General features: G+C 39.7%; 1 protein-coding gene across 1 annotated transcript in view; it reads right to left on the minus strand.

Annotated features, from left to right (window-relative positions):
* Positions 1–14,082, minus strand: part of ST8SIA1 (ST8 alpha-N-acetyl-neuraminide alpha-2,8-sialyltransferase 1) — a 165,854-nt gene that overhangs the window by 24,295 nt on the left and 127,477 nt on the right. Inside the window, exon 4 of the mRNA XM_004713796.2 lies at positions 9,953–10,045. Coding sequence (XP_004713853.1) covers positions 9,953–10,045 — 93 coding nt within the window. The remainder of the gene's footprint in view (positions 1–9,952; positions 10,046–14,082) is intronic.

Here is a 14,082-nt window from a genome sequence, read left to right on the forward strand (position 1 = left end):
TTTATAAATTATCAAGGGTTCAGGGGGAGGGGGGCACGCGGGGAGGGAAGGGGGGAAAATGAGCTGACACCAAGGGCTCAAGTAGAAAGCAGGTGTTGTGAGAATGATGAAGTCAACATATGTTCTAATGTGCTGGAAACAAATGATGTATGTACAGATTGTGAAGAGTTGTATGAGCCCCTAATAAAATGATTATATATATAAAAAAAAGAAGAGGGTAGAGACTGAGAAGCCTTGAACATTGGCAACCCTAAGAAAAGAGGGCTCTGTGCACCCACAGAACGCCATGTCACTGAGAACAGGAGGATGGATACTCAAGCGGGGGCAAGGGGTGATGTAGAGTTTCTCACACTTTGTAAAACCTGGACTTGGGTTTCATAAACACTACATTTCTTGTACCACTACCGCCCCTCGAGATTTGGACGTACTTCCCAGGCAGGGTGTGACTGTTCCTAAGAAATACTAATAGTGTGCAAGTCACAAGCAATTAAAAATATATCTCTGAGCTTCACTTTCTGGAATTTGGACTGTGGAAATTTTGGAGTATAAATATATAATGATATAATGCTGTCTGTGTTTTTCCAAGGACCCATGTCCTGCTGAGGACCTTGACTTGCTAGTCTAACAGTTTCGTTTTTTAAAAAGAGGCAAAAAAATGCCTGAATGAACTAATAAATTGTCTAAATAAGACTCCCCAAGCCCCAGTTAAAGAACCTCATAGAATATCATTGTCATAATCTGAACTAAAATTTCAAATCAGGAAAACCAGCCTCTATGGGAAAAGAAAGCCTAAGAAAAGCAAGAGGATTTGGGAGGGTCAAATGCATATTCATTCATCCACTTTGCAGTAATGCAACATTGTTTATGCTTAGATTGTGCTGTTGTGGTTTTGCAAACACCAAATCATTAAAAGCAAGAATAAGGACCTCTTTTCTCTGTGCTAATTGGTTTAAAAGTGTTAGGAAAACTGCCAGCTGGATTCAGCTACTGCCATGGAAAGGATGATGCTCACAGGAACAAAAGGAGTTAGAAACCCACAGTACACCAACAGGAAACATCAAGAATATTCTTCCTTCTCCAAACTTCCTCTCTGTCTTGGGTACCTGCAATCAGAAAGCCTTGCAGGGAGCCATCTGACAAAGGAGAAATGTAATTTATAGAATCTTGCTTACAGCATTACAAACCAGAGTAAAGAAAAGTGAATTTGAAACTAAGAGGCATTACCCTAATAAATAGCATCAGTAGCAAAGGTGGAAACAAAGGGACTTACTAGACTTTTCAGAAAAGAGATAATGGTGGCTGCTTATTTCCCGCTTTCTTTTGTGTTGCTTTCTGTTTCATCTTGTTTTGTGGTTGTTGTTTTTTAATGATTTTCTTCATAAAAAATTCAAGATAAGTAAATCTATAAAGGCAATAACTAGATTAATAGCTCCTTAAGGTTATGAAGGAGCTCTGGCTTATGCATAGGGTTGTTATCTACCAGGTCAGTAGTTTGAAACCACAAGCCACTCCACTGGAGAAAGAGGAGACTGCAGGGTTACAGTCTCGGAAACCCACAGGGGCAGTTCAATATGAATCAGAATTTACTCGACGACAGTGAACATACTGGAGTTCTGTTTTGTGACAGGGGAGGTTGAGAAGAAATAGGGAGTTAATAATAACAATAGCTACAAGAATGAAGAAAATGATCTATAATAGATTTTGGTGACAATTGCACAACTCTTTTTTTTTTCACATGTTAAGAACATTGAATTGTATTGCATGTGAATTATATGTCAATAAAAGGGTTAAATTGAAAAACAAAAACTCTGTGGAGTAATTCTATGCTGCACACATAGATGTCAACAATCGCTTACCCTCCAAGCAAGAGCAAGGGGAAAATGGTCAAAAAGGAACACAAAGGGTAAGATGTTGCATTTTAAGCTGACTGTATCTGCAGTAACCTACTTTCCAAAGCACTCTGTCTTCCAAGCATGTGTGGGTGTGTTTGAACCACCAACCTTTTAGCCAACACTCAAATGCCACTCAGGACCTCCTGATTGGGGACAGAGAGTAGAAATTCATAAAACAAACATAGTAATATCAGGAATCACAATGGCTTCAGTTTTCTCAAAAACAAGACTGCATCTCCCAAACATTGGGAAAAGATCTTCAAATGCTAGGTGGTGCATGAACCAATCACACTTTTTAGAACAGTAAACTTGTTTCGGCTTCTGAAAAAATGAAGGGGAAACACACGTGGATTCAGGTAAATCCCCTCTGACCATAGACCAGTGATGTGAATGACCTTGCTATCATGCAGTGGGCATTGGAAAGTGGATTATCGCAGATATAGTTAGGCTGAAATTTAACACTTTTTCATTTGATCTCCCTTTTGATTCATTTTAAATTTGTTCTACTTTTCAATATTTTCTGATTTCTTTTATATTTGGGTTTTTCTGTTTCCCTTTGCTATTGTTGTTAGGTTTTTTTGTTGCAGATTTTTTGCTATGTTTTACTGTGTATGGAATGGAGGATGGGTTAATCTACAGGGACAGTAACTGGATAATGGTTTCTGGTGCACCAATAACAATAAGTATAAGACAGAAGAATATGTTCTAAAATTGATTGTGATGAGGACTGTACAACTCTTGATACAACTGAAATACTGAATTGTGTGTTATGTGGATTATATGCCAATAAAATTGTTTAGGAAAAAAAACAGTAATAGAAGCAAGGAACCACCTCTCTCCAGATGAGGAATGGTTAGGGTTTCATTTAAAGTTGCCACTTCAAATAATTATTCTGTGATGGGATACTGCTCAAAACAACCACAGGACAAGGGAGATACGTGTATTGTGAATGACCCCTTATGGAAAGATTCCTTGTACTAACTTGTGGTGTCCTGTGGTCGATCTCGCACTGGCTGACGGTTCTTAAAGTAGCAATCTATGGGGTAGCTTCACATTGCTTGAGCATGCTTTCTTTCACCCTTTCATATCTTCCACTGTTGTTAGAATCTTTGAAATATGGCATTGCAAAGTCATCAATCAATCTCTCTCTCTTTCTCCCTCTCTAATCTCCCAGAAGTTTCATTCTGTTATATCTCAATCAGTAAAATCTCCTTTTCCTTTTAAATAGTAATCTCATCATTGGCATCCTGGAGTTTTCTTTCCTGCCAGTGAGACTGGACTAAGTTGGGACATGGACTATCAGCACCAAAGTGATATCCGCCTAGCCACTTCCCCCTAAAAGTAGAGACCAAGGACCTCATGGGCTCAGGTCCAGTTCTGCCACTTATCTGACCACGAGCATGTCTTGATTTGCCCAGCATGATTTTTTCTTACTGCAAAGTAAGAGTAATGCTAATACTTACCTTCACCTTGAAGTTCTAGGGACTTAATGGATATGCTAAACATATGATATGAGAAACATACTGCTTATTTTCTTTTGTGTGTCAATCTTTATCAAATCGTTATTTTATATCTAATGATTTTCATTTCATAGTCACTTCAAAGCAATGATAACATTTCATACATCTAAGATGTGAGCATAGTCTTTGCCCATAACAACGAAAAATGCTAATTAAACTGTGACTCAAGATTTTTTAACAATAGTGCTATGAATAATCCTGTACTGACCTCCTCTTTCTTTAATATTTATTGTAGTGAAATATATGTAGCAAACATTTCAAACACTCCGACTTGCACAATTCAGAGGCAATAATTACATTACAAGGGGTCCTACTGGTGCAATAGTTAGGAGTACTCGGCCACTAACCCAAAGGTTGGCAGTTTGAACCCACCAGCCCCTGTGGGAAAAGGCCTGGCAATCCACGCCTCTAAAGTCATTCCTCCTTGCGTCGTTGCTTTGTGAGTGGGCTGACTGTGCCATGAGGATCTAGATATAAAAATAAATACTAGAAACCTAATTTTAAAATGCCTTTTATGATTTATACATCTAATCAAATCATAGTTTTAATTAGAAAAAAATATTTTCTATTAAATAAATGAAAGCAATTATAGACATTTATAGAGACATGTTCTTATCATAACTCTACTTGGAAAGCAAACCTTTATTCAGTAAGAATGAATGTGATTTAAAATACCCACTGCCGCTAGTCCATGCCAGCTCACCACGACCCTTGGAAACCGGGTTCCCAGTCTGTACATCTGTAAGGAAACAGGCTGTTCATCTTCCTCTAGCAGAGCAGCTGCTGAGTTTAAACCACCGAACTTCTTGTTAGCGGTCGAGCAATTAACCACTGAGCCACTAGGGCTCTTCAACCGATATATAATTAAAGAGTTACAATTAGTAATTTCTGAAACTATATATTCCATTTAATCCACCTGGTTCATATTCTACAGTAAAATGTATTACAAATATAAATTTCACAAGCAAGTAATTTTCAGACTATGGAAATATTTATAGAGAGAATTAAATAATTACTGTCATAGACAATTCCATGAGGAAAACTAGGAAAGATCATTAACAATTGAACAAGACACAATTGGTAAAAATATATTCAACTCTGCAAAATGGAATTATTCACAGATGGAGACCAGCGATTTTGCCCCAAGAAGCTCTTGGCACATGAAGAGTTTGATAATTACTCACGTTCCTACTTTACACTTAAGGTTGCTTCCAACAGTTCAGCTAGGGGAACGAACGCTTTGGCTCTAACAAAATAGCTGCGGGAATTGAGAGTGTGTGGCTGCACTTCAAAAGGAGCATGGAGCATGGGGTCTGTAAAAATTGTAGTACTTCCCAGAATTTCCATCTGAAAATTCCTAGGGGGGGTCACAATTTCAAGGTCCTCTCTTCTCCCAATACTGTACATGTCATTATTGCTCACGTTCAGAGCACAAGCCATGCTGCTCCCAGGTGACACACAGTCCTTTCGCCATTTGCATGTATACACACTCATCACACGCAAAGAAGAGAAACAAGTTTCCCAAAGATTTCCCCACAGCTACTACACTGCCTGTTGACTCCTCTCTCATCGCTACCCCTTCTCTCTTCTTTTGGCTCATTCTAATAATTCCATACTCTTCTGTTGCTCAGATCCAATTTGGATCCAACTCTCAGCCTTTGGGTCTTTCCTCCATCCTCAGAGATTATAAAATAAACCACTTTTATTTAATGCTCCCCCAAAGGAAAATATGTCAACTTAAAAAGCATCCAGGAGCTAAGATGAAGTTTAAAAATTCATTGAAATGGTATTTGAGCAAAAATGTTTGAAGATCGATGGGTTAGAGGGGGCATGCTCAAGGAGGGAAATGCCATAAATGAATCCTTACTAAACCCCACCTACAAAACCCTTACTAAACCCCACCTACAAAATCCTAACTAAACCCCACCTACAAAACCCTTTCTAAACCCCACCTACAAAATGCTAACTAAACCTCACCTACAAAACCCTTTCTAGACCCCACCTACAAAATGCTAACTAAACCTCACCTACAAAACCCTTTCTAGACCCCACCTACAAAACCCTTTCTAGACCCCACCTACAAAACCCTTTCTAAAGCCCACCTACAAAATCCAGAGCGAACAAAGGGCGGGCAATAGCAATGGGTTTGATGAGGTATCAGCTAAGTCTGCACAGAAGCAGCACACTAGCTTCTTTGAGTACTCCAAATATGGTCAATAATAACATCCAAGATTAGCGCATGGAATGGTATTCCATTCTGCACACTCGGCTTTGCAGGAAGCTATGGAGACTAGTGAAAGCCACATTGTATTTTCAGAGTGCTCACTGGGATGAAGGATCCGTGGAATTCCATTGGCCAGAGATGTGAATAGCCTTGCTTCCAGACAGACTTCACTGGAAGTGAATTTTTTGCAAATGTAAAATTAACATCTTATCATTTGTTAAAAATTATCATCTTATCATTTGTTTTCTCTTTTGATCCATTTTGTTCCAAATTGTATTATTTTCTACTTTATTTTAAACTGAAGTTTTTCTGTGTTTTATTTTGTTGTCATTTTGGGGCATGATTTTCTTTGCATGAAACCCCAGATAGGTAGCTCTATAGAGAGAGTCACTAGGTTAACAAACAGTTCCATAGGGTTATAGCAGGCAGAGTTGAGGAGAAAGGAAGAATGAATAATGAGTACAAACATGAAGAAAATGTTCCAATACTAACTGTGGTAATGATTGCACAAATCTTTTGACTACCTTTACATGACTGAAAATTGCGTGCTATGTTCGTGCCAATAAAACTGTTGAAATAATAAAATATAAATTTAAAACTGAAATTCAAAATCCAACAGTCTCCACTACACGTTAGATCAACCTTTCTTTTCCTAGTCCACAGAAGTGCAATACGAAGATGAAGGGTAAAGCCTCATCGTGTCTCAGACCCTGTAACTGATATTTTGTTGTTCTAGGAACTATCAAGTAGAATGCACTTTAAAGAAGTTGTTCTAACAAAGGATTGCCGGAGTAAAGCTCTTTCTAAGAATTTATCTTACATGCAACAATAAATACTGCCCCCCCAACCTTACTTTTACTATCACAATTATGTGTGCCTTTCACATACAGCTAATTGTTTTCAAGCCTCTTATTTTTTTACTGATTTTATTTCTTAAACACTTTTTATTGTACATTGGGTGAGGTGCTACAGAGCAGATGTCCATTCAGCGAGACAAACACATTTTGTTTCGCTTCATTGCCATTTCCTCCTTTACTAACCCTCCTGAACTTTGCTGGGGTTCATGCTGCCCTTTTCATCCTAAGCGGTTAATTATTTTAAGGTGCATGCATCTCCTTAATGTCATGGTTCCCCTATTTCAAAACCAAAAAAATCACTGCAATCAAGTCTATTTTGACTCACAGTGACCCTGTAAGACAGAGGAGAATAGCCTCTCTGCGTTTCCCCGCACTGTAACTTTGTGGACTAAACACAGGGAGCCTCTTATTTCTCCTGCAGGGCAGCTGGTGGTTTCAAATCGCTGACCTTGCAGTTAGCAGCCCAGTTTATAACCAACTACAGTACCGGGGTTGCAGCTATTCCCATATAGCTCTTTTAATGTTTAATTAAAGTTAGTTAGTTAGTTAGTTAGTTAGTTAGTTAGTTAGTTAGTTAGTTAGTTAGTTAACGTCTAATGTTAGTCCCCAAGCACAGTGCTTTTCCAGATTTTCCAACTGAGCGCCTTTCCAAGCCTGAAGCGGGACTAAGGAGCGTAGTCCGGAGTTTCAGCAGTCTCCATCATCCAGTAACCTGTTTCAGCGGTCTCCATCATCCGGCAACCGGACTCCTTCCGTGATTGCTCAGCTCTAATCCAGACTCTCCCACTCTCTCCAGGCTTTCTGAGGTGCTCCTATTCAGGGTAATTGGTAGTGGCAGCTGGGAACCATCAAGTTCTTTGCTCCGGGTCAGGAGACTGTGTTTCATGTCGTCTGTCAGTCCGTTGCGTTCATTCCGTCCATGTGCCTTCTGATGTCCATCACTGTTCTCTCTCAGATGGGGAGAAACCAACAGCTGCACCTTAGAAACTTTTAAAACCCCAGTCACCAAAGCCCTACTCACTAAAGCAGGATGTGAAATATTTTCTTTGTGAACTATACGAGGCTAATTGACCTTAACGTCCCCCTAGAGCAGTGGTTCTCAACCTTCCTAATGCCGCCACCCTTTACACAGTTCCTCATGTTGTGGTGACCCCAACCATGAAATTATTTTTGTTCCTATTTCATAACTGTTATTTTAGTACTGTTATGAATTGGGTGACCCCTCTGAAATGGTTGTTTGACCCTCAAAGGGGTCACAACCCACAGGTTGAGAACCGCTACCCTAGATTATGGTCTGAGTCCCCAGCACAGTGCTTTTTTCAGATTCTCTAATTTTGTAGTGAATATTTCTGAACTCTCATTGGTTATCTTCATGAGAATCCAAGCTTTGACGGGCAGCCTTTCCACAGTCAATTTTCTTCACAAGGAACCCTGGTTGTGCTGTGAGTTTGGCACTGGGCTCTTAGCCAAAAGATTGGTGGTTCAAACCCACCAGCTGCTCTGTGGGAGAAACACAAGGCCATGCACTCCCCTGCGGATGTACAGTCTCAGGGCAGCTATATCTGGTAGCTGTGAGTCCGAAGAGATTCGACGGCAGTGGGTTTAACGTGTATAGTTACAAGCCCATTCAACAACCCAACGCCTATTGAGGATTCTTAATAACAAACAAGAACTGCTTTGCGAACTGCATTAAACATTATTAGCATCATTATACTATTACGTTAAAACTGTTATGTTGTATCTGCCCATGTTACTGTAATGTTTTTCTAAGCAGGAAAAGGTAGACAGTATACGAAGACAAATATTTGCAAGCTGATATTAGATCAGAAACCCTGCTGAAACCAAATCCATAGCAGTGGGTGTCTTTGTGCAATGAACTTACTTGTAAGTGGCATAAAAGTATAAGACACTGCTGCTTCCTTGGTCTTGCACCGCTTCCAAGAAGCCTACAGATCTGAGTGGATTGCACAATAAATAGGATCATTTCATAATATAGAAACACCTAATACCTCTCCTATTTCCATTGTGTTCCTTCCATTTCAGTGTGCCATTATAGCATAACACCATCATCTAGATTTTCATCCCACATACAAATGTGTGCACTTTATCAAACACTGTTTACATATATTGCTAGCTGTTTGAAGATGCTAAAATGTACTACTACTTGAGTTTCTTCTGTGAGTCACCTGTTTGTGTTTCTCCTTTTACTACGATTTCTTATTAACATATAATGATTATTTATATTCTGGATATTGAGTCTGTGTTTGCTACTCATGCAGCAAATGCTTCCTTCGAGTCTTTTCACATATCATTAAACTAAATTATTAAACTAAACTAAACTAATCATTCAATCTAAATTTAACCTATTTTACGCAATAAATTTGCGGTCTTTTCCTTCCATGGATCTTTAAAAATAAAATAACTGAAAATTATATATAATTTTTCACCCAAGAAGTTGACAAAAATTTCAAAGGTTTTAAAAAACCACAACACAATATTGTTTTCGGTATGAGAAACAGTATTATTCCTGGGACAGAGTAAATGGCACATTTTGCGAGAGTAATTTTTACCACATCAATTAAAATGAAAATCAATGTCTTTCATTCATACATATCTATTTGGGGAATATATACTTGTGAACTCAAATAAGTAATGGGGAATTACTTGCAAAGTGACACACCTGTGTTGTTCTCTTTGGATAAGACTTCCTTAAAAGACAAGTCTCTAAACCCACAATGGTTTGATATTTCACCCTTAATTTCTAGGCACGTCACAAGGTTTGAAGCAAAACTTGGCTCCTCTTTTCACAGAAACGGAGGCATTCTCGACAATAGTCCTTGGAGAAATAACTACTAGCTTCTTGATGGAGCTTCATCAGCTGAGGCTGACCCCCAGCGTCTCTCGAGCAGCTGCTAAGGTTTCTGGGATCTATGTTACAGCAAGAGTTTTCCAATTGCTTCCCTCAAACTGATTCAGTACAATATAGTATGACAGAATAGAATAGCAGAATATAGCATATATAAACACATCCAATAACTTGATGGCAATGTTGCTATTTTAATGCATATATATGCAGTAGAATGGTCATTCTTTTGTTTTCATTCTTGATAGTAATTCAGCCCACAAATGCCAATTAGTGAGTTGGAACTGAAGTCAACAAATTGGAAAGTAGTAGTAACAAGTAAATAGCCTATAGTGTTGCTTTTTAGAGCAAAACAATTGCTTCTCATGTTATTTCTACCATGTCAAAGGACAAGAAACATAATCACAAAGCAAACGTGAAATACTGGTTGTATTCCCATAATCCAGTCTAGTTTATTTACAATTCCCTCCTTCACCCTTCTTGCCTATCGAGATGGTTTTCTTCTTTACTCCCCAAGCTGACTTATGCTCACTGCCTCCCAGTGATGCAGACTGCACTTCGTTAGTTTCCCTCAAAGAGAAGTGATTAACTCTTACTTTTGCCGAATTATGCTGGGATTAGCTGTCACGAGATGACTTTTGGTCCCAACATCTTTAGTGTATTCGCTTGACAAAGGAGGAAGATTGCATCTAGAAAAACAAGAACAAACATTTTAGAATGACTTGCATGTTTTTAAAAGCAAATCAGGTATAATGATCTGAATAGGAACTTTAGTAATTCTAGCTCAACTCACAAATATCTATTTTACCACCTTCCCTGCTAATAGACATTAGATAATTTATTGACTATTAGCATCTGAAGATGTAGTCATAAATCGATTCTTTTCTAGAAGAAAGAAAATCCTAGCGAAAAAGTTAAGTGATCAAAGGCAGTAAGTAACTAAGATGTATTTATTCCACTTAAACTATCTTTGAGGGAGCAGAGCACGGAATCTCAAAGACTTGAAGTGAAGCTCCTAAGTGCCTGGGACAGTAGAGGACAGAGGCCCATGGCATTCTCCAGCTACGCACAAAGCACAAAGCACAGAAAGCCATTTTGTTGAATTTGTCTTTCTTTTCCCCAAATCTACATTATCATCGACAGTCAGTGCAAGTTCCACCATCTAACCCAAGGCAAAGTTCCTTTTTGTGTGCCTCCTCAGTGCATGATGGGCGGAAACATCATGCATAATGGCTTTCCGCCATCCCAAATCAGGAGAAGAGTTCAGGTGAAAGAAAGGGTCTTCGCCTCCAACCCCCAGACCCTTGTCCCAATTGCTTTTTCGGACTAACACGTCTTATGAGCATTCACGACAAAAAGCTATAGCATCCTAAATTCAGGTTTCATAGCATTCTAGTTGTGTGACATTAGTCAATTTAGCTCACCTCCCTGACTTCAGTTTCCCCATTCCCTAAAAAAAGGACAACGTTTCCTCTTGTATAGGATTATGAAGTATTAAAAGCAGCTGTCTAAGATACAAGTGGCTTCTATTCACCTGCAGCAACAGAGGACGAAGGAGAGTCAGGATAGGAGGAGGTTATGGTATGCGTGTTAAGTGCCTTATCACTATGCCAACGGAAGTGGATGGGGAATACATCCATCAAAGATTCCATCCAGGAATGCCAACCAAAAGGCGAAAGATGCAGGACAGATTTTCAAATGCTCATAAACTCTAGACATTCAGGAGCCACGAGGGCAGAAGAACCCCTGATTTATTCCCCTCAGATCACCTTTACCCCAGATTCTCTCCTGAAACCTTCTGTATTAGTCTAGGTACTTTGGAGAAACAAATCCACGGCGACTCATGTATAAGAGAGAGTTTTATGCAAAGAAAATGTGCATCACGAAAACACCCCAACCCAATGCTGCCCAAGCCCACAAGTCCAACATTAACCCATTAACCCAACACCAGTCCACAAAGTCCTTCACCTCACAAAACAGAGGCAATGATGCCAACTGCAGGAGGAAAGCTGAGTCAGTGAACGTGTAAGCATCTCAGCACTGGCAGGGGTCTCCACATGGCTGCTCCAGCACCCAGGCCTGCATCGGGATAGATCCATGCGGCTTCTCCTTGGGGATGTCTTGTAGGAAGTCCATCTTGCAAGCTGAAGCAGGGAACTGCTAAGGCAGCTGCACCCGATACAACCATCACAAAACAAGAGACCCGAGAACTAGAAAGGCGAGGCTTCACCACCCACTTATCCCTCCGCCTTTCAACCAGCACCACATGTGATTATCGGCCAGGCTGGCACAATTAACTAACTCACCTTCTTAAAGCTAGTTTAGTTTAACTAGTTTAAAAAAAAAGGTCTGTCTTGAGCATTACACTCCCGTAAGAACTTTCTACAGAGGCTCCCATTGACAACTGCAACGCAAACGATGATATAGGAACCATAGAGGGCAGTGAGTTTCTATTAATGAATGAGGGAAATGAGGGAAAACTTTAAGAAAGGAGGGTGAGAATGACTGCACAAGTCGAAGATTGTCACTCATGTCACTATAGCGTACATATCAACTGCTGACTTGGCTTATGTTTTGATATAGATGTTCTCAACCGGAACAAAATATAAAATTTAGTGGGGGGAGTAATGTGTGAAAAGTCCCTTCTACAATGCCTAGCACATAGTAACGTCCAAAGAACCCATATCAAATAACTACATATAGGTATATATATATACATTTATGACTGATGAAAATACAGATGTGTCTATCATTTACATCCAGCCTTCTTTGTCACTGGGTCTTCATTTCTCCTCCACCCCATCTCTCTAACGAAACTCCTACTGGAACTTGCATGCCAATACATCGTTAGCTTACAGATATACTGAGTTCCCTAAATTTCTCCAACAAACTCTCCCCAGAAGATTGAATTGTCCATGTGCCCCAAGAGCTGATCAGCTGATTCCCCCCCAGGTATTTACCTCGTAACTTCTCTCACAATAGCGCATCCCGGGCAGAAATGCTCTCAGGTGTTTGGGAATATTCCTTTAAGTTGTTTTTCCTCTAAGGAGATACCAGGCCCTCTGGCATCTAGCCACATATCAGTCAGCTAGTGACCTTTGCTAAATGCCCATAAAGGCCACAATGCACTCCACATTGTCAGAAGTTCAGGGGAATCCCATGTTGCAGAACCTGCTCTTGACGTTTCTGTGGTCTGGTGGTCCCAGAAGACCCCATGGGGTTTCCTGAGAATTTCTGTTAAGGAGTGGGCTTATGCATGAAGTAGGGTCATCCACCAGGGTGCTGCTTCTGGTCTTGTGATTTAACTGACCTTTCCAAAGATTAAAAAGGCATAATCTTTTAAAGGATAAAACACATGCTAGAATTTAGACAAATGCTTATTAAAGAAGCTTTGATCTTGATGGTACTTGGTAACATTTGATAACCAACCAGGCTATATTAAAACCAGACATGCTGACTATTACCAGGAAGGGCTATCAACCTGTCTTCCTGAGCAAACATGTTGTCTTTCTGTGTGTGCCTTGTAGGCAGATCCATATCCTATATCCTGCCTCCATTCAGATGCCCTGCCGAAGGCCAAAGCTTAGGAAAAACTTGCAAACACGGTTTGCCATATCCTACAACTTGCTGATCAAACACTACTATCAAGTCAATACTGACTCATGTCAGCTCCTGTGAGTTTCTCAGACTGTAACTGCTTATCGTAGGCCCTGCTGGTGGTTTCGAACTGCCAACCATGAGTGTTTCAGCCCAATATGTAACCATTAAACCAAGAGGGCTCCTTATCCTACAACAGAAATGCTTAAAGCTATGCTGTTCTATAAACACATTTCTGAAAAATGACACATATATATATATATTAAATACCTGCCTTAAATTCTTCTGAGTAAACTTTCTCTTCAAGTCCAAATATCTGTGAAACTTCCATGTAGGTCTTTTCTCAGAAAAAGTACAATATAATATAGCTCCAGAACCCCTAAATTGATAATTATGTGGATTTACATAAAAGGCTCATTTAATGCAGTCAATTGTTTCTGATAAGCTATAATTATATAAAAGTGCTTTAAACTCTTCATTATAGCTTACGGGCACAATTAACAGGCATTAATGGCTAAAGTGTCTTAGTAACTATGCTCATGATCCTAAAAGAGGGATGGCAGCAGAATTTACGAAAAGGGAATATTGTTTGAATTGCGGAGTACAGGTGGGTAAGAAATAGGATTGGTGGAAAGGGATCTTTAAATCGAAAACTCATAGACTTCAAATTTTACTCACCGTACATACTCGAGTATAAGCCGACCTGAATATCAGCTGAGGCACCTAATTTTACCACAAAAACAGCATTAAAAATGTGCTGAAAAACTTGGCTTATGCACGAGTACCAACAGCATATTTGAGGATGCACGGCATGTTTGCCTTTTCATTTATATGGTCCCAAAGTGGTGTTGTCCTAACTGGGTCCCTGAGACACCCCAGTTCCCCTCCTAGTGCAGCCACAGTTCCTGCTTTCACACAGACCTCCCAGATCAATTCTACTTGTCATGTCACAGATGTGTTGCTTTTGGTTAAGGGGTAGACATTAACTTTGACAATGACAAAATTTATTTTTAGCATTAAAAGATGTAAGTGTCTCGGGGAGGAGATGAGCCAGTCAGGGTGCGATGTAACAACGATGAGAAATACAACTTTCCCCTAGTTCCTAAATGTTTCCTCCCCGCTCCCACTA

The sequence above is a fragment of the Echinops telfairi genome, unplaced genomic scaffold, assembly GCF_000313985.2.
Source record: "Echinops telfairi isolate 266 unplaced genomic scaffold, ASM31398v2 ScPeMD7_21;HRSCAF=78, whole genome shotgun sequence".
NCBI classification, from domain to species: Eukaryota; Metazoa; Chordata; class Mammalia; order Afrosoricida; family Tenrecidae; genus Echinops; species Echinops telfairi.